This window comes from Pleurodeles waltl, chromosome 3_1, assembly GCF_031143425.1.
Source record: "Pleurodeles waltl isolate 20211129_DDA chromosome 3_1, aPleWal1.hap1.20221129, whole genome shotgun sequence".
Lineage (NCBI taxonomy): Eukaryota > Metazoa > Chordata > Amphibia > Caudata > Salamandridae > Pleurodeles > Pleurodeles waltl.
The window spans coordinates 1,979,353,479-1,979,379,370 of record NC_090440.1 but is presented as its reverse complement, the minus strand read 5'-3'; the positions used below and the strand labels follow the sequence as shown (position 1 = coordinate 1,979,379,370).

Here is a 25,892-nt window from a genome sequence, read left to right as displayed (position 1 = left end):
TTCTTTAATCGTAATTTTATCCCTTTCCTTTCTTCCTATCCACACCAGAAGTCTCCCTGTTTTATTTCCTCCTTCATCATTTTTTTGTTTTCAATGTAGGAGGTTTTTGCCTCATTTTTCCCAGCATTTGGTATTCAACTGTTTTCCGGTCAGCTGCATGCTTACTATTGGGATCCCCCTTCTCCAAATATGTCTCATCAAGGTGTTTCATTTCTTCCTCAAGTTTATCCAATGCTGCCCTCCTTTCCTGCCTGTCTTGTATCACCCCAGAGATAATTGTGCCTCTTATCATTGCCTTGTACTCCTCCCATAATATCGTTTCACTTTGCACCGAATTTCTATTTTCCGTAAAGTCGAGCTCCGAGGGTGTGGTCAGGTGTTTGACCTCTTGTTTGTTAGTGAGTCACCATGTTTCCATTCTCCATGGTTGTTTGGACCTTCGGGTTTGGAGATCAAGTGACATCCATAGTTGGGATTGGTCGCTTATACCTCTAGCTAAATATTTTGCCTCCCTAAATCTGTTGAGTGTGTCACCTGTGGTGAAAACAATTGCCTAAGTGTGAGTGCATTGTGTGTGCCCCTGACCTGAGTAGGAGTAGCATGTTTCCTCTGGGTGCAGGCTTCTCCATATGTCCCGTAGTCCTGTCACTTGCCTAAACCCTTCTAGTCTTCCTCTCGTCTCACTTCCCTCTTGACAGGAACTATTTCTGTCTCTACTGGTGTCCATTACTAGGTTGAAATCTCCTCTGAGTACTACCAGGGCATTTGGGGCCTCTGCTAGTATTTCTCCCACCATTATAAGCACTCTGTTTTGAAGGCCTGGTGGGGCATATACATTTACTAGCAGTATATCCTCTCCTTCCAGTTCCCCAGGTATAGTTGTGTGTGTACCATGTCTATCCGTCCAGGTTTTTTTTTTTGTGAATTGGCTGTGATCTCTTAATCAAAATTGCAACTCCTTTCAAGCCAGAGGTGACTTGTGCCCAGCTGCCCAATCTATAGCTCCCTCTACCCATGCACAGATGTTGTTGGTCTAGCAGGTGTGCCTCCTGAAGGAATACTATATACGTTTTTGTCTATTTAGTGCTCTTTGAACAAGGCTCTGTTTAACTCGGTTTCCAAGCCCATTAACATTCCATGTCTGTATTGATACACTTTGTGTCTGCATCATGGTGGATGTAGTCTGTGTGTGCTTACGCGGCCTCCTCTGTGTTTTGGTGTGGGACCATGTTTTGTTTTGTTGTGAGACTGCACCTCTTTGTAACCTGCCCCCTTCCCTACCTTACAGTGCGGTGATTCCTGAATTAACCCCCCCAACTTACGGCATGTGTTATCCCCAACCTTATAACCAAACAAATGTTTGTGCTGTCATCACCTGGGCGTGGTGGCCCCCCATTAACGTCGTGTCTATAACGGAAGGTCCTCAGCTCCTCAATTTTGTTTCAAGCGTCTGTGTGTTCCAACCGGTCTCCCGGCGAAGGTATCGGAGCCCGAAGCCTGATTTGGCCCTTTCCATCCATTTTAGTTCTTGTCCCCTTTTTTTACCCCACGTGATCTGATGTCATAGGCCAGGAAACAGAAGAGGAACTACTACCAGTAGTAAGTCCTGTTACTGTGCAATAAGAGTCGCTGTCATTACTTTTAACTGGTAGTACCCTCCATTTGTAATCCTTTGGGGGAAGCATGTGCAACTGCAATTCTTTGACAACCTTTTTCTGCGTCTCTTTTATCTGTTCTTTAGTTGTTGTTGCGGCACCCCCTTTCTTTGCCCCACTGTTGAATTGGTGCGCGGTTCCTCCCATTTCCTTTTTTTTATTCTCAGTGGTGGCCCTGTTCCCAGGCATCTATCCATGTCCAAGCTTCCTGTGCAGTTTGCAGAAAATATGTTTTCTCGTTTAGTTCCACACTTAGTTTAGCAGGATATATTAGGGAGTATTTTATTCCATGTTGTTGCAGTACTTTTTTTATTGGTACATACTCCCCTCTTTGGTGTTGTACCAAGTTTGTATTAGTCTGTATATATGTGGATTACAGCATTTTAACTAGACCACAGACTGTGTTTCCTCGCCATCTGTAGTAAAACGTCTCTGTCCCTGAAGTTCATCAATCTTACTATTCTTGGTCTGGGGGGAGCTCCTGGTTGCCTAGTTCTGGTAGGGATTCTGTGAGCTCTTTCTACGGAAAAGAATTTGGATGGCTTACCTTGCAGTACATTATTTATTAGCCAGTCTTCCACATATGTTCGATATTGTGTCCTTCTGCTTTTTCCGGTACCCTTACTAGTCTCACATTGTGGCGTCTTGACCTTCCCTCTGCATCCTCCAGCCTGGTTGTTATCTGTTGTAACCCCAGTCCCAGTGTCTTGCATTTCTTTTTGAGGTCCTCTACTTTGGGAATGGTTGTCTCTATCTACTCCTCCATTTCTTTGACCCAGGTTCGTTAATTTCCGATGGTCTTCTCAGAGCACACCCACTTTGCTCGCCACTGCTGCTAGTTGGGTCTCCAAGGACTGTTTTGTGTCTTTGATCGCCTGAAATATAGTCACTGTTTGGGTTTCCATTGTACCTGGTTCCTTCTCCTTGTCTAAATCTGCCGGCCCTGGTGGGATGCTTTTCCCTCCTACACGGGGTCTTACCATTTCGTTATGTGTTTTGTTTGGATATTTACAGTTAAGCCACCTCACGATGTTATGTTTTGTGTAGCGATGTTGCGCTGTTCCCGCCGAGGGTCCTTCTTCCTTCACCGCCGCTGCGCTAGAGGCCTATGCATCCTGTCGGCTTCCTGTTGTGGCCGGGGCAATAACTGATGCGTTTCCCCTGTGTGCCAGCCCCGTACCTTTGGTTTCTTTGTACTGTCGAGGGGGGGCGGAGGGGAGTTCGGTCTCTTGCCTGTTCCACACTTAGTTTAGCAGGTTATATTAGGGAGTATTTTATTCCATGTTGTCGCAGTACTTTTTTTATTGGTACATACTCCCCTCTTTGGTGTTGTACCAAGTTTGTATTAGTCTGTATATATGTGGATTACAGCATTTTAACTAGACCACAGACCGTGTTTTCTCGCCATCTGTAGTAAAACGTCTCTGTCCCTGAAGTTCATCAATCTTACTATTCTTGGTCTGGGGGGTGCTCCTGGTTGCCTAGTTCTGGTAGGGATTCTGTGAGCTCTTTCTACGGAAAAGAATTTGGATGGCTTACCTTGCAGTACATTATTTATTAGCCAGTCTTCCACATATGTTCGATATTGTGTCCTGCTTTTTCTGGTACCCTTACTAGTCTCACGTTGTGGCGTCTTGACCTTCCCTCTGCATCCTCCAGCCTGGTTGTTATCTGTTGTAACTCCAGTTCCAGTGTCTTGCATTTCTTTTTGAGGTCCTCTACTTTGGGAATGGTTGTCTCTATCTACTCCTCCATTTCTTTGACCCAGGTTCGTTAATTTCCGATGGTCTTCTCGGAGCACACCCACTTTGCTCGCCACTGTTGCTAGTTGGGTCTCCAAGGACTGTTTTGTGTCTTTGATCGCCTGAAATATAGTCACTGTTTGGGTTTCCATTGTACCTGGTTCCTTCTCCTTGTCTAAATCTGCCGGCCTTGGTGGGATGCTTTTCCCTCCTACACGGGGTCTTACCATTTCGTTATGTGTTTTGTTTGGATATTTACAGTTAAGCCACCTCACGATGTTATGGTTTGTGTAGCGATGTTGCGCTGTTCCCACCGAGGGTCCTTCCTTCACCGCCGCTGCGCTAGAGGCCTATGCATCCTGTCGGCTTCCTGTTGTGGCCGGGGCAATAACTGATGCGTTTCCCCTGTGTGCCAGCCCCGTACCTTTGGTTTCTTTGTACTGTCGAGGGGGGGCGGAGGGGAGTTCGGTCTCTTGCCTGTTCCACACTTAGTTTAGCAGGATATATTAGGGAGTATTTTATTCCATGTTGTCGCAGTACTTTTTTTATTGGTACATACTCCCCTCTTTGGTGTTGTACCAAGTTTGTATTAGTCTGTATATATGTGGATTACAGCATTTTAACTAGACCACAGACCGTGTTTTCTCGCCATCTGTAGTAAAACGTCTCTGTCCCTGAAGTTCATCAATCTTACTATTCTTGGTCTGGGGGGAGCTCCTGGTTGCCTAGTTCTGGTAGGGATTCTGTGAGCTCTTTCTACGGAAAAGAATTTGGATGGCTTACCTTGCAGTACATTATTTATTAGCCAGTCTTCCACATATGTTCGATATTGTGTCCTTCTGCTTTTTCCAGTACCTTTACTAGTCTCACGTTGTGGCGTCTTGACCTTCCCTCTGCATCCTCCAGTCTGGTTGTTATCTGTTGTAACCCCAGTTCCAGTGTCTTGCATTTCTTTTTGAGGTCCTCTACTTTGGGAATGGTTGTCTCTATCTACTCCTCCATTTCTTTGACCCAGGTTCGTTAATTTCCGGTGGTCTTCTAGGAGCACACCCACTTTGCTCGCCACTGCTGCTTTTTGGGTCTCCAAGGACTGTTTTGTGTCTTTGATCGCCTGAAATATAGTCACTGTTTGGGTTTCCATTGTACCTGGTTCCTTCTCCTTGTCTAAATCTGCCGGCCCTTGTGGGATGCTTTTCCCTCCTACACGGGGGTCTTACCATTTCGTTATGTGTTTTGTTTGGATATTTACAGTTAAGCCACCTCACGATGTTATGTTTTGTGTAGCGATGTTGCGCTGTTCCCGCCGAGGGTCCTTCTTCCTTCACCGCCGCTGCGCTAGAGGCCTATGCATCCTGTCGTCTTCCTGTTGTGGCCGGGGCAATAACTGATGCGTTTTCCCTGTGTGCCAGCCCCGTACCGTTGGTTTCATTGTACTGTTGAGGGGGGGCGGAGGGGAGTTCGGTCTCTTGCCTGTTTCGGAGTCTGTCTTCCTCCGTGGCTCGGGCATATGCAGGGGAAGAGGGAGGAATCCCTCTCCATTTGCCGATGGCCATGCCTTCTCACCTCCTGATTCTTCTGAGACTTCCCCCCTCTGGTGCCCTGTCTGCATGTGGTGCCGGTGGACTTTCTGCCCCTATCCCGCTCCTCCTTCCGTGGCACGGGGAAACAGAACTCCTCTCCAGTTGATGATGGACACCGAGCACTCCTCCTCACCTCCGGGTCTTCCCCCCACAGTCGCACCGCCTGCCTGTGGTGTTGGTGGAGCTTCGCTTTTATCCCTCTCCACCTTCAGTGACTCGGGCATGTGCAGGGGGAGGTGGATCCCTCTCCAGTTGCTGGTGACCGCCATGCGTGTCTCCCACCTCCGGATTGCACAGTATCTTCCTCATTCGGGTGCCTCAATCCGGTTGCCTTTCTGGTTATCGACGTGCCCGTATCCATTGTCGTCGGTTGCTGTTTCACTCGACTCCATAGCAGTGTTTTGGCAGCCGCCATGTTGTTTCCGCCTTGCCAGCGTCTCCGGATCTCGCCCACCGTTTCTCCCTTTTTGTCCCCGGCACCACTTTGTCTCCGTCTAGGCAGCGTGTTATTAGAGGTCTAAATCAATGCATTTAGGGTCTGCTTATCGATTTATACAGGATTTATGAGCCTCAGGCCTCCGTCCCTCCCTGGAGCTCTGAACTCTGCTTGCTGGCCAGATCCCCCTCCCCCTTGTGGGTAAGTTGATCTGCGAGGCTGGCGGTCTCAGCTAACAGCAGATGGTGGAAGATGTCGCAAAACAGTCTTAGAGTGTGACTGCCATTTGATTTTTTGTTCCCCCCACCCCCAATGTTAAAGGTTAAAATGCAAAGCAGGCTTATTTTTTTTTGATGTATGACATCTGACTGCCAAGTATCTGTGTGCAACATGCGTTGTATATCGTTACTGGTACAGTAGCGTACTTCGAGTACACTATTTTTGGTAAGCAGCTTGTAATGTTAGTAAGCTGTCAGTAGAACCCCTGTTCACGTAAGGTGTGCTCACAAGGATGTTGAGATATGATTTCCATTTCACAACTGTAGTATTTTTTTTAACCAGAGTGTTGTTAGCATTGTTTTTTTCATGTTTAAATCACACACATATACATAAATCAAAAGTAATTGTAGTACCCGTTCTTTTTTTTTGTTGCAGTATTTCCGACGAGATATTGGAGATTTCTATGTAGGATGTCTCTTTGTAGCAGAATTAAGTACTCCATTTGTGTCACTTGGAAAAGTTCTCAACCAGGTAAGCTATGAAATACATAATGTTAGTTCCCAACCCCCTTGCTGTCCTAGGGTGCCACCTTTGTTACACATTAACTTAAAAATCATACTAGTCGAGCTGACTTTACTTAGTTATCCTTTCGGCCAGTGTTTCCTCAACTATAGGGCCAATTTTTGGTGGGTCGCGAAAGTCCAAGCGCTAAATAAAGATGCCTTTCTGTATTTACCTTGCCATGTTTGCTGCACTTCAAAGAACGAAATGATATCCAATTTAGTAAAACTATATAAGGGGAGCTGCAAATCTGTTAAGAGTTTAAAGGTTGACAGTGTTCCCTTAAATCCTCTGCCCTTTCCTGAAGAACTTGGCAACAACTGTGAATGTAGGTCCGTTTCTTAGTCTCAGGAGTGAGATTGGAGTACATGATTGTACTTGTGGAATGCTATTACAAACGTGTTAATCGGAGATTTGACAATGATCTCACAATGGAAATTGTTTTTGAATTTCTTAGGGATTTCTTTCAGAGACAACAGATAATCTAATCCAATTTATAGGGGAAACTGATATTATTCATAAGTGCACACTTTTGTATACACCCAGTTGTAATCGTCTGCCAGAAAAGGGTAAACTGGATTTTGTGGGAGTGGGTCAAACAGAATAGCATTAGGTAAAGGGAGCGAAGTGGAGGGTTTAATTGAGGAGAAAATGTGGGTGTATCCCAAGGCCTCTCAGACCACCCCGGGCTGCTCCTTTTGACCAGGTTGCAACCTGTGTTCGCCACTCAGATATCCATACAGGATGTTTAAGTATAAATGCTCTAGAGTTATCAAAAATATGCTACGTAAACAACAATAAGTTAAACAAAGCCAGTAGGCCTCACATTTTAAAGGAGGTAGCCAAATCTTGGGCTTTGCCAGTGCTTGTTCTTGGTGCTGAACATCACTAGCAACAACAAAAAAACACAAGCATTGGCAAAGCCAATAGGTCTGGGCTAATTTAGGTGAAGGTTTTCTTTGTTGTCACTGAAGAACGTTGGATGGCTACATAACATTCTGAAGCTATATGATTCTGGACCTTGCTGAAGGTTCTTCTTGCTTGCATCTGTGCTAAATCTCTAAACAAACAGGAAGCTAAGATTTTTTTTCTACAATTTGTTTACGCAATATGCGTACTTTAGTCAAAGTTTGTATCACCGATAAGGACAGGGCACCAAAAATGGCAAAAACATTATGCGTAAGACTAGATTGCATATATTTTAAAACCAAGTTATATATTTAACTGAAAGTGAGGCGTATTTTTCCAGCAAACATCTTATTAACTAGTATGATAACTCTTTCACCGATGAGGTATAGTCCTGCTTTCGTTCTTCAGCTTTGTAGGACACGTTCTTCTATGAGTTAGGCTTTGAAGAATCCCTCCTTAATAACTTGTTTTGCAGTTAGCTCTTCATGTCGTATTTCTACCAATGTTTAACTCTTTAAGTACCTGGTGTTTTCATTACACAATGTATGCTTCTTAAGTTAGCCGTGGAGTACATTCAGCAGCCACTTCCTGTCTGAACCTGCCCTTCTACCCTTTTATCGTTGGCCCTCTGGTTGCCAACGTGCAGGTTAATTTTGCCACAGCGGCTTGCTTCCCTGAAATTGCGGGTCTACTCGCTGTGTAAACTGCTAGTAATGTGGACGTACTTTCTGCGTAGCCACCTGGGGTCCTTATTTTATATTCCTCATCAGTGCTTGGCATTCATATCTTGGGAGGGCCTTAAACCAGTTTTCCATTTAAAAACGCACTTGGCTGCTGAATACGGGGATATTTACTTCATCACAAAGCATTTAGATATCAGGAACGGGGCAGGCCACTCACTAACTTGAAATAAAGTCGATGAACATTTGATGGCAACTTTTTCATGGTCGATAATAATAATTTGATTTAAAGCTCACACAACTGCTGTTTAAGCTACGTAACAAACACTCCCTACTCTGGGTTCATCAAAAAAGAGAGCTAAGCATTTTCGGCTGTGAGGGCTTATGTTTGTAAATGCTCGTAAATTTCTAACATGATTGTAAATCAAGGAACAGCTTCCCTGCGCTGCTTTGCGTGACAGGGAGAGAGCAGGTATGCGCCATATCTACTAAGGTATGACACCTTCCTGCTCTCTGTCTGCATTGGTGCACTGAGGGCCTCATTTACAAGGATTTTGCACCCCAGCAGCATCATTTTTTATTTTTATTTTTACGCTATGGCGGCGCAAACACTCCTCCACACAGCGCCACATTTGCAAACTGGCGCCAATTTGTAAAGCCTTGTGCCACATTATACCTGCACCAGGTATAATAATGCAAGGTAGGCGTTCCCCCGCAAAAAGCCCCACAGAAATGGCGCAGTGAAATCTACAAGATTTCACTGCGCAATTCTGCTCAGGCACAGCATCATTTTTCATCGCCTGCTCAGGGCAGGCATTAAAGTTATGCTGTAAAGTTTTTAATGGGGCCCGCTTAGCATTGCCGGACTAGTGTCAAAACTTTTTGCGCTAGTCCAGCAATGCTAAGGTTTAGCGGGACAGCTGTGTTAGAATTTCTGACGCAGTTGTGGACACTGCATCGTGGAGCACTGTATGGTAAATACAGAACTCCCATGGCGTTAGGGGGTGGAGGTTGGCACAAGAAAATTCATGCATCGTTCTTGTAAATGAGACCATGAGTGCTGCCACCTTCAGGCCCCTTGCACCATGATGCTTGTACATTTATTTATTTTTTTAAATGGAAATTGGCAACAAGGACATGTCACAGTAAATCTGTTGTAGCTTTCTTAATTGGCCACAAAAAGGCTTCATTTTAAAATATTTTACAGGGTTAACACGCTTGCTGCAGAGATCTTTGTGTGCCCAGCACTTTTGAGGGGATTATAATAGTTGTGAGGTAACTCTAGTGGTTACCTTATGCAAACTGTAATCAAGGGTTTAGATCCTTATTGTTTTTTTTCTCAATCTATGTTATTCTAAGATTGCAAAGAAGGGTTTTTGGGAAGTAAAGTATTGTTAGTACAGACGCCCACAATCACTGTGTTACATCTTACACCCTGATTTTGTGTTTCGTCCGACCAGTCTTATAATAATAGCAGGAAAAATTCAGCATATTTCCCTGGACCGGCCTGATCCCAGATCTGTCCCGATATAGCTGCCGGAACCGCGATCCATCTACTTGCCAGCACTGGTCCCGAGCACGAGGTGGATGCGAGCAGGAGCTGTACTTCCTGGGGAAAAGAGGGTGCTTGACCAATTGCCAGTGCACCTAAAACAGCTAAGATAAGCTGAGGGAGGGGAAGCAGGGAAGAGCAACACTGAAAGCATGCCTTCCAGTGATAGCCGGCTGCTGGAGAGCCAGTACCAGAGCCCAAAGGACACAGAGTTACCTGGCACAGATGGGCTGAACTGTGATGTTTGTGTGTGGTGGGTAAGGAAAGGCACTGAATAAAAACCAGCAAATGACAGTGACAAGAATGCCAACCAGTCATAAGCAAAGGATTGGCGCTAAGGTTTTGTGATCTACAAGAGGGCTTTCGATAGCAGACTGGTTAAACATTTATGATGCAAGGAATAAAGATGGTATGATTGCAAGAAAAAGTGTTAAGAAACCCAAATACCCTATTTGGCTAAACCTCGTTAAGACATATACTTAGCTCCAGGGGTTCTTAACCTTTCGGCTTCGGTGGACTCCCACAAGTCCTCCACCGCTTGTTTGGCTCCACCTCTAACCAAAGCCAGGGTAATCTCAGAGATGACAGTAGAGATGATGCCCAATATTATGATGATGTTAACCTGTTCATGGATTTACAGGAGCCTAGAGGTTTGAGCACCTCCCTTGACACTGAGTTGAGTCCCTTCCACGGCCTCTCAAGAGTGGATCATCATTTTCTGTGGTCATCCGGCATGCAGACAACATTTGGGACCTACAGCTACCATCCACTGAGGTCAAGACCAGTGTGTTGATGGACGTTCTGCTGCTAAGACAAGCATCTATGAAGATGCATCTCCTATTTTAACCCCTTCGCTGCCAGGCCTTTTCCCCCTCCTGTGCCAGGCCTTTTTTTGCCTATTTGGGGCAGTTCGCGCTTAGGCCCTCATAACTTTTTGTCCACATAAGCTAACCAAGCCAAATTTGCGTCCTTTTTTTCCAACATCCTAGGGATTCTATAGGTACCCATACTTTGTGGGTTCCCCTGAAGGAGGCCAAGAAATTGGCCAAAATACAGGGAAAATGTCTTTTTTTTCAAAATAATTGGAAAAAGTGGCTGCAGAAGAAGGCTTGTGGTTTTTCCCCTGAAAATGGCATCAACAAAGGGTTTGCGGTGCTAAACTCAGCAGCTTCCCAGCTTTCAGGAACAGGCAGACTTGAATCAGAAAACCCAATTTTTCAACACAATTTTGGCATTTTACTGGGACATACCCCATTTTTGCAATTTTTTGTGCTTTCAGCCTCCTTCCAGTCAGTGACAGAAATGGGCATGAAACCAATGCTGGATCCCAGAAAACTAAACATTTCTAAAAAGTAGACAAAATTCTGAATTCAGCAAGGGGTCATTTGTGTAGATCCTACAAGGGTTTCCTACAGAAAATAACAACTGAAAAAGAAAAATATTGAAATTGAGGTGAAAAAAACATCAATTTTTCTCTACGTTTTACTCTGTAACTTTTCCCTGCAATGTCAGATTATCGAAAGCAATATACCGTTACGTCTGCTGGACTCCTCTGGTTGCGGGGATATATAGGGCTTGTAGGTTCATCAAGAACCCGAGGAACCCAGAGCCAATAAATGAGCTGCACCCTGCAGTGCGTTTTCATTCTATACCGGGTATACAGCAATTCATTTGCTGAAATATAAAGAGTAAAAAATTGCTATCAAGAAAACCTTTGTATTTCCAAAAAGGGCACAAGATAAGGTGTTGAGGAGCAGTGGTTATTTGCACATCTCTGAATTCCGGGGTGACCAAAACTAGAGACCTAGGGGAATCCAAGGAGGGGTGACTTGCGGGGCTCGGACCAGGTTCTGTTACCCAGAATCCTTTGCAAACCTCAAAATTTGGCTAAAAAAACACATGTTCCTCACATTTCTGTGGCAGAAAGTTCGGGAATCTGAGAGGAGCCACAAATTTCCTTCCACCCAGCGTTCCCCCAAGTCTCCCGATAAAAATGATACATCACTTGTGTGGGTAGGCCTAGCTCCCGCGACAGGAAACGCCCCAAAGCGCAACGTGGACACATCCAAATTTTTGGAAGAAACCAGAGGTGTTTTTAGCAAAGTGCCTACCTGTAGATTTTGGCCTCTAGCTCAGCCGGCACCTAGGGAACCCTACCAAACCTGTGCATTTCTGAAAACTAGAGACCTAGGGGAATCCAAGAGGGGTGACTTGCGGGGCTCGGACCAGGTTCTGTTACCCAGAATCCTTTGCAAACCTCAAAATTTGGCTAAAAAAACACATGTTCCTCACATTTCTGTGGCAGAAAGTTCGGGAATCTGAGAGGAGCCACAAATTTCCTTCCACCCAGCGTTCCCCCAAGTCTCCCGATAAAAATGATACCTCACTTGTGTGGGTAGGCCTAGCGCCCACGACAGGAAACACCCCAAAGCGCAACATGGACACATCCACATTTTTGGAAGAAAACAGAGGTGTTTTTTGCGAAGTGCCTACCTGTAGATTTTGGCCTCTAGCTCAGCTGGCACCTAGGGAAACCTACCAAACCTGTGCATTTCTGAAAACTAGAGACCTAGGGAAATCCAAGGAGGGGTGACTTGCGGGGCTCGGACCAGGTTCTGTTACCCAGAATCCTTTGCAAACCTCAAAATTTGGCTAAAAAAAACACATGTTCCTCACATTTCTGTGGCAGAAAGTTCGGGAATCTGAGAGGAGCCACAAATTTCCTTCCACCCAGCGTTCCCCCAAGTCTCCCGATAAAAATGATACCTCACTTGTGTGGGTAGGCCTAGCGCCCACGACAGGAAACACCCCAAAGCGCAACATGGACACATCCAAATTTTTGGAAGAAAACAGAGGTGTTTTTTGCGAAGTGCCTACCTGTAGATTTTGGCCTCTAGCTCAGCTGGCACCTAGGGAAACCTACCAAACCTGTGCATGTCTGAAAACTAGAGACCTAGGGAAATCCAAGGAGGGGTGACTTGTGGGGCTCGGACCAGGTTTTGTTACCCAGAATCCTTTGCAAACCTCAAAATTTGGCTAAAAAAACACATTTTCCTCACATTTCTGTGGCAGAAAGTTCGGGAATCTGGGAGGAACCACAAATTTCCTTCCACCCAGCGTTCCCCCAAGTCTCCCGATAAAAATGATACCTCACTTGTGTGGGTAGGCCTAGCGCCCGCGACAGGAAACGCCCCAAAGCGCAACGTGGACACATCCAAATTTTTGGAAGAAAACAGTGCCTACCTGTGGATTTTGGCCTGTAGCTCAGCCGGCACCTAGGGAAACCTACCATAACCTGTGCATTTCTGAAAACTAGAGACCTAGGGGAATCCAAGATGGGGTGACTTGTGGGGCTCGGACCAGGTTCTGTTACCCAGAATCCTTTGCAAACCTCAAAATTTGGCTAAAAAAACACATGTTCCTCACATTTCAGTGACAGAAAGTTCTGGAATCTGAGAGGAGCCACAAATTTCCTTCCACCCAGCGTTCCCCTAAGTCTCTCAATAAAAATGGTACCTCACTTCTGTGGGTAGGCCTAGCGCCCACGAAAGGAAATGGCCCAAAACACAACGTGGACAGAACATATTTTTTCACAGAAAACAGAGGTGTTTTTTGCAAAGTGCCTACCTGTGGAGTTTGGCCTCTAGCTCAGCCGGCCCCGGGAGGGGGGGGGGGGGCAGAAATGCCCTAAAATAAATTTGACCCCCCCCCCCCCAACTCCCCAAGCCCCCCCTGCCCCTGCCCGGGAACAACCCCTGCCTACGGGGTCGCTCCCCCAGCATGACATTGGCGCTAAAAAACAAATCCCAGGTGCCTAGTGGTTTCTGCCCCCTTGGGGGCAGATTGACCTAAAATCGGCCAATCTGCCCCCAAGGGGGGCAGAAATGGCCTAAATACAATTTGCCCCCCAGGGGAGCGACCCTTGCCTGATGGGTCGCTCCCCATCTTGAAAAAAAGAAAGAAACAAAAAAAAAAAAACACAACAAAATTTGCCCTGGTGCCCTGAGGGTTCTGCCCCCCCCTGGGGGCAGTTCGGCCTAATAATAGGCCGATCTGCCCCCAGGGGGGGGCAGAAATGGCCTAAAATAAATTTGCCCCCCCCCCCAGCCCCGGGAGCGACCCTTGCCTACGGGGTCGCTCCCCCTGCGTGACATTGGCGCCAAAAAACAAATCCCAGGTGCCTAGTGGTTTCTGCCCCCTTGGGGGCAGATTGACCTAAAATCGGCCAATCTGCCCCCAAGGGGGGGAGAAATGGCCTAAATACAATTTGCCCCCCAGGGGAGCGACCCTTGCCTGATGGGTCGCTCCCCATCCCAAAAAAAAAAACACAACAAAAAAATTTGCCCTGGTGCCCTGAGGGTTCAGCCCCCTCCCTGGGGGCAGTTTGGCCTAATAATAGGCCGATCTGCCCCCAGGGGGGCAGAAATGGCCTAAAATAAATTTGCCCCCACCCCCCCCTGGGAGCGACCCTTGCCTACGGGGTCGCTCCCCCTGCGTGACATTGGTGCCAAAAAACAAATCCCAGGTGCCTAGTGGTTTCTGCCCCCTTGGGGGCAGATTGACCTAAAATCGGCCAATCTGCCCCCAGTGGGGCAGAAATGGCCTAAATACAATTTGCCCCCCAAGGGGAGCGACCCTTGCCTGATGGGTCACTTCCCATCTCTAAAAAACAAACAAACAAAAAAAAAAAATTGCCCTGGTGCCCTGAGGGTTCTGCCCCCCCCCCCCCCCTGGGGGCAGTTCGGCCTAATAATAGGCCGATCTGCCCCCCGGGGGGGGCAGAAATGGCCTAAAATAAATTTGCCCTCCCCCAACCCCCACCCCCCCCGGGAGCGACCCTTGCCTACGGGGTCGCTCCCCCTGCGTGACATTGGCGCCAAAAAACAAATCCCCGGTGCCTAGTGGTTTCTGCCCCCTTAGGGGCAGATTGACCTAAAATCGGCCAATCTGCCCCCAGGGGGGCAGAAATGGTCTAAATACAATTTGCCCCCCAGGGGAGCGACCCTTGCCTGATGGGTCGCTCCCAATCTCTAAAAAAAGAAACAAAAAAAAAAAAAAATTGCTCTGGCGCCTAGAGGTTTCTGCCCCCAGGGGGGGCAGAAATGGCCTAAAATAAATTGCCCTCCCCCCCAGGGAGCGACCCTTGCCTAAGGGGTCGCTCCCTTTGCGTGAAATTCACGCAAAGAAAAAACTCCCTGGTGTCTAGTGGTTTCTACCCCCCTTGGGGGCAGATTGGCCTCATCAAAATAGGCCAATCTGCCCCCAAGGGGGGCAGAAATGGCCAAAATATAATTTTCCCCCAAGTGGAGCAACCCTTGCCTAAGGGGTCGCTCCCCACCAAAAAAAAAAAAAAATGGTCCCTGGTGCCTAGAGGTTTCTGCCCCAGCCTTCCCGAAAATATGCCCCCCCCCCCGGGAGCGACCCTTGCCCAAGGGGTCGCTCCCTTTTGTCAATAACAATAAACCCTCGGAGAGACTTCAAAGGGAAGGAAATACTTTTCCTTCCCTTTGAAGCCCCTCTGGGCCTCCCCAGTGATTGAAAGAGAAATGCTTTTGCATTTCTCTTTCAATCGCGCTGGAAGCAGAGCTTCCAGCGCGACTAGGGAGGCCCCTGTGACAAATCAGCGCGCGCTGACGTCACAGGGGGGGGGTGGGGGGGGTCGGCGGTGGAAGGGGAAGGTCTTCCCCTTCCATCCCGACTTGGGGGGTGAGGGGGGTGCACGGGGGGCGCGCTAGCGCGCTCCCAAGTTCCCCTGTGCCATGGACGAGATGATCTCGTCCAAGGCACAGGGGAACTGTAGCCTTGGACGAGATCATCTCGTCCAAGGCACAGAAGAGGTTAAAGAATCTCTCACTGACATATTAAGGTGCACCTGGGTCAAAACTTGCCCTTGCCTGCCGATGAATAGGTGAGAGGAAAGACACCACAGACTTCCTCCAGTAGACCCTTCCCGCCTTATCTAGCATACTACACCTTAAAGACTGGTTGTTCAAGCCTTTATGAGCTAGCATAACCCACACTCATTTCCTGTGACTCCCCGTGATAGAGAATCCAAATGTACGGAAGCATTCAGAAGTGACATGTGCAGTGCCAATATAGGCGACACCCCAGCATGCTGACCTCAGTTCCTTCTTTTCCCCGCCATTAGTGCTGATCCAAACTAGCTAAATTTTTGACTGAATTTTTTCAGCACTTTTGTCAAAAACTCAGCTAGTGTGCCTTTTATCCTACTTATTGGGGATAGACTATTTCCCCAAAGGAACTGACTGATTTCAAGCCCTGTGGTGCCTGTCACAGGCATATTCGTGTGACAGATCCCCACCTCCATGGCCTACGTGGATTACAGGACCAAGAATCTGAAGGTCGTCCACGAATAGGCCATGAAGCTTGTGCCACTTGGCATGCAACAAGATGTCACTCCAGGTTCCATTCCCAAGGGAGGTCTAGGGACCACTCTTGCCGGTCATCATCATGATCCCGGACTTCTTCAGCTAAGTCCCACAAGAAGAAGTCCAAGAAGTGGAAGTGCTCTTTGGCTTTTGTTTTGCTTTGCTTTTAACTAATGACCGAGCTGAAATACTCACATGCACTGACAAAAAATCTCTGGAATGCACTTCTTAGTCCAAAGAAGACAATTATTATTTCACTATGCAAGGTTCCTAAAAGGAGATTAGCATGTTGAAAGCATACATTTAAAAATAGTCACAACAGTGAAATGAAAACATACACGAATGATTCTCCACTGCAGTATACACAGCAAATATATCTATCTATATTAGAATGCAAAGCAAATAATTAATAAAAATGAATCACTGTAGGGCCTGTCAGGTGCTTCATCTTTCTCCTGCCAGCAAACTGATTACCCCGTTTGACTGAGAGAAAGAGAGAACTCTACCCTCATGAGAAATATATATATCGGGCATCTGACATCTGAATCCTGATTGGGGTCTCTGAATCTCCTACTGTCGATCAGGGTCTCTTTTGTATCTTAAAAAAACCGAAGAAGGCGCTTTCTGGAAATACCCCTCAAGTTGCGCATGAAGTATTAAAAAATGCTGGTTAGTTTAGGTATGCTTTGAAAATAACACGTTGGGATTTGGCCACAATTCCAAGATGTCAGGTCAAAGCAAGGCAGTTCCCTGCTGTCTGAGGTCATTCTTATCAACCAAAGCCCTTGGTGAGAAAAAAGTATGAAAACAAGACAGACAACATGGAAAATCACTGGCAGCCTTTAAAATGACCTCTGTCTAATGTCTAATGCTACGAAAAAGTCAATAGGCAGAATGAAGCTGTAACTGGTGAACACTGGACAGCTAAGCCAAGTGCAAAGTGGTGCAACACGAACTCAGGGGTCAAAACACACATTTCACTACAACTTTTTCACGTCGGTCGCATTCATCAGATGACACAAGGGAACAATGCCACAAATCAAGATCCATTCCGAGGATGTTCCTGTGGAGCTGGCGTCTAGCACTCATCTGCCCCATGCTTCCCCAAGTGTCCCAGAGCCGAAGTGAACCCTCCACCCAATTTTGTGATTTTTGAAGCCGTGACCCTCGTTTTTGGGTGGTTGAACGTCTCTGGAGCGCCTTCACGGCCCATCAGTTCGGAAGAGATCAGGACTGGTGCTATAGCGGTGGGTTTGTCCTCAGCCCCAGTTGGGTCCTTCCAATCCATTGATGGATCATGTTCAGGCCTGGCCGCAACTTCACGGCCTCCTCCAGGGACAGTTCCAGTCGCGCCGTTGCCAGCACTGCCGACGCCCATTGGCTGCTCCGTGATTCCAGACTCCAATACTGAGCCAGACCCGCTTAGCCTGATGCTGGCACTGACAGGCTCACACGGCTTCAATTGAAGCTGGAGCCCTATTTTCTTAACACAAATGTGGGGGATCTGAGAGTCCCTATGGCTACTCTGGCCCCCTAGCATAGTCCATGGCATACAAAACCTTTTATGACACCTCACCAGACACTGGCCTTCTCTCTCCTTCCACAATGGTTATGGAAGAAGGTGATTTATTTGCAGTGGTAGTTCGGAGGGTGGCCGAGGTCCAGGATTGTCACCTGCCCACTACTGAGGTCAAGACCAGTGTCTTGACAGAGGTGCTCGAACCTGGGTGTCACCATCAGAACCAATACTTTTCTTTAATGAAGCCCTCACTGCTGTGAACAGGACTATCTCCCACTGCATTGCCTCCCTCCTGGGGACCAACTCTTCTTCTCCCAGCACCCCACTCCTGAGAACTTGGTGGTCCAGGCCTCAACGTCCACAATAAATCCAGGCACGACCAACGGATAGGAACTCCAAGAGGCTGGATAGAGGATCTTCTCTTCCACCACCCTGTGAACACTGCATGTTTATTGGGTCGTTATTCCCATATGTGTGTGATTCAGTTGTGCAAGTGCTACGTTTGGTCTTGGAGGAGGCCTGAACCATACCTGACAAGGTTGATGCTAATGTGAGAGATGCAGCAAAGTTCACAATCAGATGCAGAATGGACATGACCAACTCGCTGGGCTGAGCCATTGCTTCCACAGTGACATTCTGATGTCACATCTTGCTGAGGAAATCTGGCTTTTTGGGGATGTCCAGGCAGGTCTTATGGAAATGCCCTTTGATTGGACTTGCCTTTTCAGCAACAAGGCAGATTGTGCACCTGAGCATTTCAGAGACTTTTGGGCCACAGCAAGGGGCTATCGTCTGCATTCCTTTCCCCCTAGCCACCACAGCCAGCAGGCATCACAGTCCTTTCATGACCCCTGACAAAGTTCCCACAAGCCTGATGGAACCTAAGCCAGAGGTCGACCCAATCTCCAATGTAAACCCCACACTACTGCAGTTGCAACTTTAGTTTGCCCTCCTACCATCATGGGCACACAGTTGGTGGTAGGATTTGGCACTACTTACACCAATGGCAGAAAATCACCTTGGACAAATGGGTGCTTTAGGTTGTCCAACAAGGTTGTGCCCTACACGTCCAACAGACCCCCCCCTCCCACACCTTTTCCACTGTCCACTGATCAGCTGAGTGCGGAATACCTCTCGCAATTGCAGCAGGAAGGTTCAACATCTGGCAGACTTTCTGAACATCAGAGCAGACAAAGACAGCCGTTTATCCCTTGTGGATGACAAATGGCATCTCCAACCGAAAGGTGGTGCAAGGTCTCTAAAAACTGGGGAGAACCTTGGATTGATCTATTTTGCATTGCCAAGAACGTCCAATGTCAGCTCTTCTGCACGCTGGAGTTTCCAAGGCAGCTCTTGACAAATGTAATTTTGAGTGGAGCTCAGGACTCCTGTATGCCTTTCCCCTGATATCACACATGTTCAGTTATCAAGCTCAAGAACGACTAGGCCTATGTCATCTTTGTGGCCCCGGATTGGATAAGGAGAATCTGGTATCCTGAAGTCATGAGCATCTGTCATCCAATCAGGCTCCAGTCGCAGCAACAAGGCAAGGTCCTGCACACTTACCGCCTACATGAATGGAAGTTGAGGGTATTTGACCTTTCATCCCAAATATGTGATGTCATTCTGGCAGCCAAGCGTCCCGCCACAAAAACGATTTCCTTCTGCCAGTGGTTCACATTTGTGGCTTGGTTTGCTGCCAAATCTGTTGATGCTCTGAATGCACCCTTGTCTCAAGTCCATTTGTTTGTTTTATACCTTGCCAGACAAGGCCTTGCTTTGGGTGTAGTTAAAGCATATCTCTTTGTCATTTCATCCTTCCTGCAGGTGCAGGATCAACCATCACTGTACAAGTCATCTGTTGCGACTTGTTTCCTCAAAGGTTTACAGCATGTTTCCTCCTACACCTTTTATCATGCTCCAGTGGGATCTAAATATAGTACTCACTTTCCTCATGTGTTCGCTTTCTGAGCCCCTACATAGCTGCCTTCTAAGACCACCTTACCATCAAAACTGCTTCCTTATGGCAATATCTGCCAGAAAGTCAGAGAGCTACAGGCACGTGTGTTTATCCTTGTACACAACCTTTTTTCCAGATAAGTTGGTCTATAAGAACCCTGCCTTCTTACCAAAAGTTGTGACACCTTTTCATGTCAGGCAGAGCATCACACTGCCTACTTTCTTCACACCACCTTATCCTATCAAAGAAGAAGAGAGACTCCAGGCCCTGGTCCCAAAAAGAATGTTGTTGTTTTTTATTGATCATATAATAGACTTCAGGGTTGACTATCAACTCTTTGTGGGTTTTCTGGGAGTGAAGAAAGGAAAGGCAGTGCAAAAGAGAACCATCTCCAGATGGTTTGTATAAAAATCTGCTATGCAATGGCCAAAAACCAACCCTTTAATGGGTTGAGAGCTTCATACACTAGAGCTAAAGCTGTGACCACTGAGTTAGCTAGAGGAGTTTAGTTCTGGATATTTTTCAGGCAGCTACATGGGCATCAAGGCATGTTTGCCAAACACTACTACCAAGACAGACAAGTCTGGTATGATGGGCATTTCGCCCGTACGGTCCTCCAGGACGTTTTAGTCTGAACAGTTCACAAACCCACCTCAGGGATGAGATTGCTTTGGTATTTATTCTAAGGTAAGCAATCTGCAACTAGAAGTCCCTATCAGATGAACAAGTTACTTACCTTCAGTAATGTTTTATCTTGTAGACACTGTGACCCAAATTTATACTTCTTTAGGGTCGTATTTGCATCATTTTTTGACCCAAAACTTGCGCAAACTTACAAAATATAATTGTATTTTGTAAGTTTGCACCGCTTTTGCGTCCAAAAATTATGCAAATGCGGCACTAAAAAATATAAATATGGGCCAGTATCTAGCTGCAGATTCATTACCAACCCTCCCTCCTCCCCGATCTGCGAACTATTTATTTTGACATCATAGAGATTCTTCAGGACTTCACCTTGGTACAATAGACATTCCACCTCACTTTGGCTCCATGCTTTGGGTGCAGACAGTCATGAACTGAGGTCAGCACACTAGGGCGGTCTATGTAGTCACTGTGCACAGCACTCCGGGCATGGACAGTGCTATGCAAAGCCAAATGACGCCACCTACCAATTCACAAGGTGGCAGCTCAAAATTTTCTGGATCCAGTCTGACACCTGAGGAATATTCTAAGGGAAGGAATGTGCAGATAGATAAAGCATCTACCAGATCAGGTGTTACAGAAGATAAGTAACATGTTCTCAAGTTCTAGCCATAGAAAGGGTGCTGGCACCAGTAATAAGGACTGGATGTTACTCCTGGTATTTTCTGATGCTGAAGAAGGACAGAGGCCTTCACCCTCTTTTAGATGTTCACATTGGCCCAGGTTCTAATTGCTCTGGATCCATAAGAGTAGATGGTAGTGCTGGACCTGCAAGACACCAAATTTGTATCCTCGTCCTGCAGTCCCATAGGCATTTCCTGCTGTTCAAGGCGGGCCAAGAGCATTTTCAGTGCTCCTCTTTGGTCTAAGCAGTGCCCCTTGGGTGTTCACAAAAGTGATGGCATTGGCTGCAGCATATCTTCAGATGGTGGGCATACCAGCCTTCTACTACCCCAATGATTTGCTGTTGAAGGCAGGTTGCCACAATCAGTCATGATCCGCCTCAAGACAACCACAGACCTCTTAACATCTTTGGGTTCTAGATCAATATGCTGAAGTCGCAGGTGACTCCTTCACAGAGTCTCCCATTCATTGGGGTCATTCTGGATACAGTGCAGTTTCGAGCCTTACCTCTAGTTCAATAATCTTGAGTTGTGGCTATAAGGCTTCTTGGTCTTCTGCAACCTGCTCATGAACTAAGCCAGATGGCACATGTGGCTTCTGCATTGGGATCAGAAGTCTCAGTGGGCTCAGCATCAAATGAACTTGGTGGATTCCACCCAGCAGTTAGAGGAAGAAGCAAAAGACCTGCAGTGGTGGGTACTTGACCGCCATTGAACATGTGGCAGGCCTCTCTCTCTCTCTCTCTCTCTCTCTCTCTCTCTCTCTCTCTCTCTCTCTCTATACCACCCAGAGCGGAGGGTGGTGAGAGAGATGTGCCGCTGCTGGGTTGGAAAGGCAACCTGGGAGGTCTCTGGCAAAGACCTGCCTCCACATCAGTCTGTTAGAAGTGTGGGTTATCATGGTATCAAAGGCCTTCCCGACGACCATCAAAGGGAGGCTGGTTTAGGTTTTCACAGACACCTCCACTGCCATGTGGTTCTGCAATAAACAGGGCTGGGTGGGGTCTTGCATCGTGTGCCTAGAGGCGCTGTGCCTCTGGACCGGACTACATTGTCAGGACATTTCCCTGCTTGTGAACCACCTGGTGGGATCTTTAGCTGCCAGGGTATACAAACGTCATTGGCGACTTCTAGCAGATCACGAATGTCTGTCACAGCTTGTTTCCCAGCAATGGGGAGAACCCTGGTTCAATTTTATTGCAACCTCATAGAAAGCGCAATGTAAACACCTTTAATTGTTGGAATTCTGAACAAGACTCTCATTCAGAGACATATTCCACCCAGTGTAAACCTTGGAACTTCTGTATACTTTCCCACCTCTAACTCTCCTGCCCAGAGTTCTAAAGACAATCAGCCCCAAGTCTTCCTAGTGGTTCCGGATTGGGCAGGAGAGTGTGGCACTTCAACCTTTTGGGTATAAGCAGCTGTCTTCCGATCAGGCTGGCACATCGGGAAGAACTTCTGTTGAAGCAGCAGGGCAGAGCCTAGCACCTGGGCTTGTGCAATCTACACCTCCACGTGTGGTGATTGAATGGTGACAAGGTGGGGAATCTGCTGTATAGGTATCCATTAGAAGAACAAGTTACTTACTTTCGGTAACACTCTTTCTGGTGTATACTCTATCCAGTCAGAGATTGCTCTCCACCCTCCCACCTCCACATTCTGTGAAATGGTCTAATTTTCAGTCAATAAAAAAGGCCCTAATTTAGAGTTCTGAACACTGTCACATCTATTCTCCTACTTGGCTTTGTGTCTGATGGTGCAGTCAAGGCGTAAACTGACATCAGTGCACAGGGGTAGTGTTTATATGTGGCTCTGATGTCACTCTGCGGCAGGAGGAAACTGGCATGGAGCCATACAGCACCACCCAACAGTACACAGAAACAATGCTGAGAAAAATCTTAAGATCCAGGCTGGTGCCTGATGGTACGGGCAGGAGGAATCTGTGGTTAGACTAGCCACCAGAAAGGCAGTTACCGAAGGTAAGTAACTTGTTTGATGAGAAGGGGAAACATTAGAAAGGGTCTACAAAAGTCTCCCCGCAGAAGAAATAGAGGCAAAATTAATAAGTATTCAAAAAGCCCCGGAAGGAATTCTGGGAACAGTAGTATAGAATACTCTTGTGGGAACTGTGAGCGCTGCTCAGACAAGAATTACGCATCAGTGAGCACTGTTACAAACTCCCCTTAAATGTTGTCTCTGTGCATTGTATCCTTTCTGGTGCGCATGCACGTTAATCTGTTCAGGCAGTTTCCTTATGTATTACTTATGCATTACCAGTTTTTTTTTTCTTTCTACAGGTGAAGAAGCAGGACACGCTTCTCTACAAGGTGAATGGAGTAGTTGTTCTTTTGACATTTTTCTTGTGCCGGATTTTCCTTTTCCCATTTATGTACTATGTCTATGGGAAACAGTATGGGATTCCACTCTATAAAGTCCCATTCAACATTCCGCTGCACTGCAATGTTGCCAATGCCTCCATGTTGGCTCCACAAATCTACTGGTTTTGCCTCATATGCAGGAAAGCAATACGTCTTTTTTGTGGCTCACGGTCGAGCAAGCACAGATAAGCAGGACTCTCGATGGAGCAACACCTCTACCGCATGAAATTCCCTACCTCCAAAAGACTACTCTCGCAGCACAACTAAATGAAGGTGCTACATGTGCCAACTGGAGCATAATCATTGATAAAGTGACTGGATAATCTGCTAAGAGTACCTGTTTTGGGTGGGGAGGGAGCATTTGCTTTCTTCAAATGGTGATGAAAGGAATATAGGATCAGCACTTAACTCACGGTCTTAGTACCTACTGCCATATCAGACCTCTAGCCTTTGCAGCTTTTCAGATGTGTGTTGTGAAAGAGCCTCTCAAGATGCCACTCTCATCACACTAATAATATATCATCTGTGGCCACAATAATTTCTAGGCAAACCAAGTAGCAGCATTTCTTTTTCAAAACTCTAAGCACAGCTTTTTATGTCTTGTCGCCATTTGGTATAAGCAGCACAACTGGGTAGTAAAGCACAGTGATTATTACTGCTTCATCAAAATGTGTAATAGTACACTGTCCCGATTCCCAGTTTACGTTGTGCCTCTAAAACTGCAGATAGTGATGTCCATGTTGTCAGTGTGGTCATTTTTAGAGCAGACATATGTTACTTTGTGGCAGCTACTTTTCCAGGCACACATTAGCTAGATGTAGACACCAAGGGTGTAGCTGGGGAACCATTGGGACTCAGATCACTAATGACCACTTCTAAACCTCCTTTTCAAAGACCATTCCGATTTAAGTTTCCAGTTAAAAAAAAAAAATGCTTTAGCTGATTTTACTGGAGTGTGGTAGACCTTGTATAATTATGGGTTAGTCCATCAACCCTAGCTAACACAGTTGTTGCAGGATGTTTTGTATCCTTTTCAAAGTGACATTATGCAACACACTCCTGTAACATCCTTTGCAGCCACTTCACAGTGTAGGGGCAAAATGCACCACTTTGAGGTTTTCAGTCCCTTGAAGCCTAATGCTGGTGGCGCCCTAACCCACCACCCACTGTTACCTTAGTATTGCAGTCTCAGAAGATTCCATAAGAACACGGTCCTCATTTAACTGCTACACCTTTCATTTAATTGTTAAGATATATAATGACAGTTTTAGTATGCTACAAATATGAGCATTGTTGCACACAACTCAAATCTCACACTCCAAAGAGAGAAGATGGATAATGTGTTTACAGTCTGACCAGTGTATCTTCAGGCAGTGGGATGTGCTGTGAAAACATTTTGATAAAATCCTTGCAAGGCCATGGCGCTGGTGTACTACATCCAGTTTAGAAAGACGCCCATTGCCTGATCTGGCCCAGTGTTTGAGAAGTATATTGCAACAGAGCCAGCAAACCAGAAACTGGTCTCTGTACTGTAATCCAGTGCACTGCAAACCTAATGATCACCATTCCATACAGCTATATATATATAAAAAGCCCGTAGCAGCTGCGTTGTCTGCAACATGCAGTGTCACAGTCAGAAGAGACAATGGACAGATCATCTTGGCTTGCTTCCCATTGATTTGTTTTGTGTTCCCTGCAGGGTTGTTATGTGAACAAGTAGATGCATCGCAGTGGTTGAATTACATGGTAAAACAAAAAAAATACACTATTGATACAAACGATGAATTGATACTCATAAATCTCTAATAATTGTATTAACATGTTCAACTTTTTTATACTTGTTCCACTGTAACTATAGCTGTATCTTTCCATCATGTCACATATGTGCCTTGTGTAAAACAATTAACAGTTTCACGTTTGTACTTGTGGACCACGATGTGCAAAGCCTGTGTAAAATAATAAATATATGTCTTCAAGAACTACATATCGTGTTCTGTAAAAGTCTCTGCAGGTTTCGAAATATGTAGCAAAGTTTACATTTCTATTCTAGTCAAGTGGCAATCTCTTTTAGTATTTAAGGCAATATTTTTGTTTACTGATAAGCTTATGATCCAGTTGATATTGTTTAATCTCTAATGCTGCAATCAGGAAAGGAGGGGAAACGGTGAAGGAAACAGGCCTGCCTCGGAGATCTCTGCAGAGAATTGATCAAGAAGGTCATATTCTGAAGGTCAGTGTGTAACAGCTAGAGTAACCTTGCCCTCAATATGAAAAAGGAAACACTTTGTCTAGTACCATGTTTCTTCAGTGTAATATGGTCACTCCTGGGCTGTAACTCTCCCATAATTTCAGTCCACCTTCTAGGCCATCTCTAGTGGAGCCCCACAGAGCCCTTCTCCGAGTACCATTTTAATAGTTACATGACTCCCTTTGCTTCCACGTGCTCTCTTTTTGTTGCCTTTTATTCTCAAACCTCTGTCTAAACCAAGTCACAACAGAGTCTTCTGTTACAGAGCTGATAATTAGAGATGTATTGAAATATAACTCCAACAAAATGGAGGTCCTTCTTTTGGACATCCTATTATACTGTGGTGGAGAAAGTGATGACCATCTGATCTTGGTCTACTTAATTTGCTAGTGGCAACTGTTTAGAGACTAACCCTTTAAAATAAAATATTTTTTCCCCCTTGATCCTCAAATCAATTTGATTTCCCTGGTCTCTTTCCTTAATCCTAGGATGCTAAGGAAACGTTTAATATTCCTGCAGTTTTCTTTTCCATTTACAATGACCCTGGAAAACTTTGGTTCTGGCATGGATTATTGTAACACTCTCTGTTCTGGTTTTCCTGCTTACCTCATCACCCACCTCCATGCCATAAAGATTCAGCAGCACACCTTTTAGTTGGTCAACCTTATCAGACGTCACACCTGGCCAAGCTCCCCATGTTCAAGAGACGTTATCTGTGCAATAAGGTGGTCAATGG

At 46.1% G+C, this 25,892-nt stretch overlaps 1 protein-coding gene and 1 long non-coding RNA gene across 2 annotated transcripts in view; one reads left to right on the top strand and one right to left on the bottom strand.

The window, feature by feature from the left end:
• Window positions 1-5,589, bottom strand: part of LOC138285885 (uncharacterized) — a 31,458-nt gene extending 25,869 nt beyond the window's left edge. Inside the window, exon 1 of the long non-coding RNA XR_011201655.1 lies at window positions 1,376-5,589. This is a non-coding gene — a long non-coding RNA (uncharacterized lncRNA). The remainder of the gene's footprint in view (window positions 1-1,375) is intronic.
• The window catches only part of TLCD3A (TLC domain containing 3A), a 172,467-nt gene extending 147,577 nt beyond the window's left edge, over window positions 1-24,890 (top strand). Inside the window, exons 4-5 of the mRNA XM_069226379.1 lie at window positions 6,068-6,163; window positions 22,828-24,890. Coding sequence (XP_069082480.1) covers window positions 6,068-6,163; window positions 22,828-23,097 — 366 coding nt within the window. The 3' untranslated portion in view covers window positions 23,098-24,890. The remainder of the gene's footprint in view (window positions 1-6,067; window positions 6,164-22,827) is intronic.
• Window positions 24,891-25,892: the final 1,002 nt, after the last annotated feature.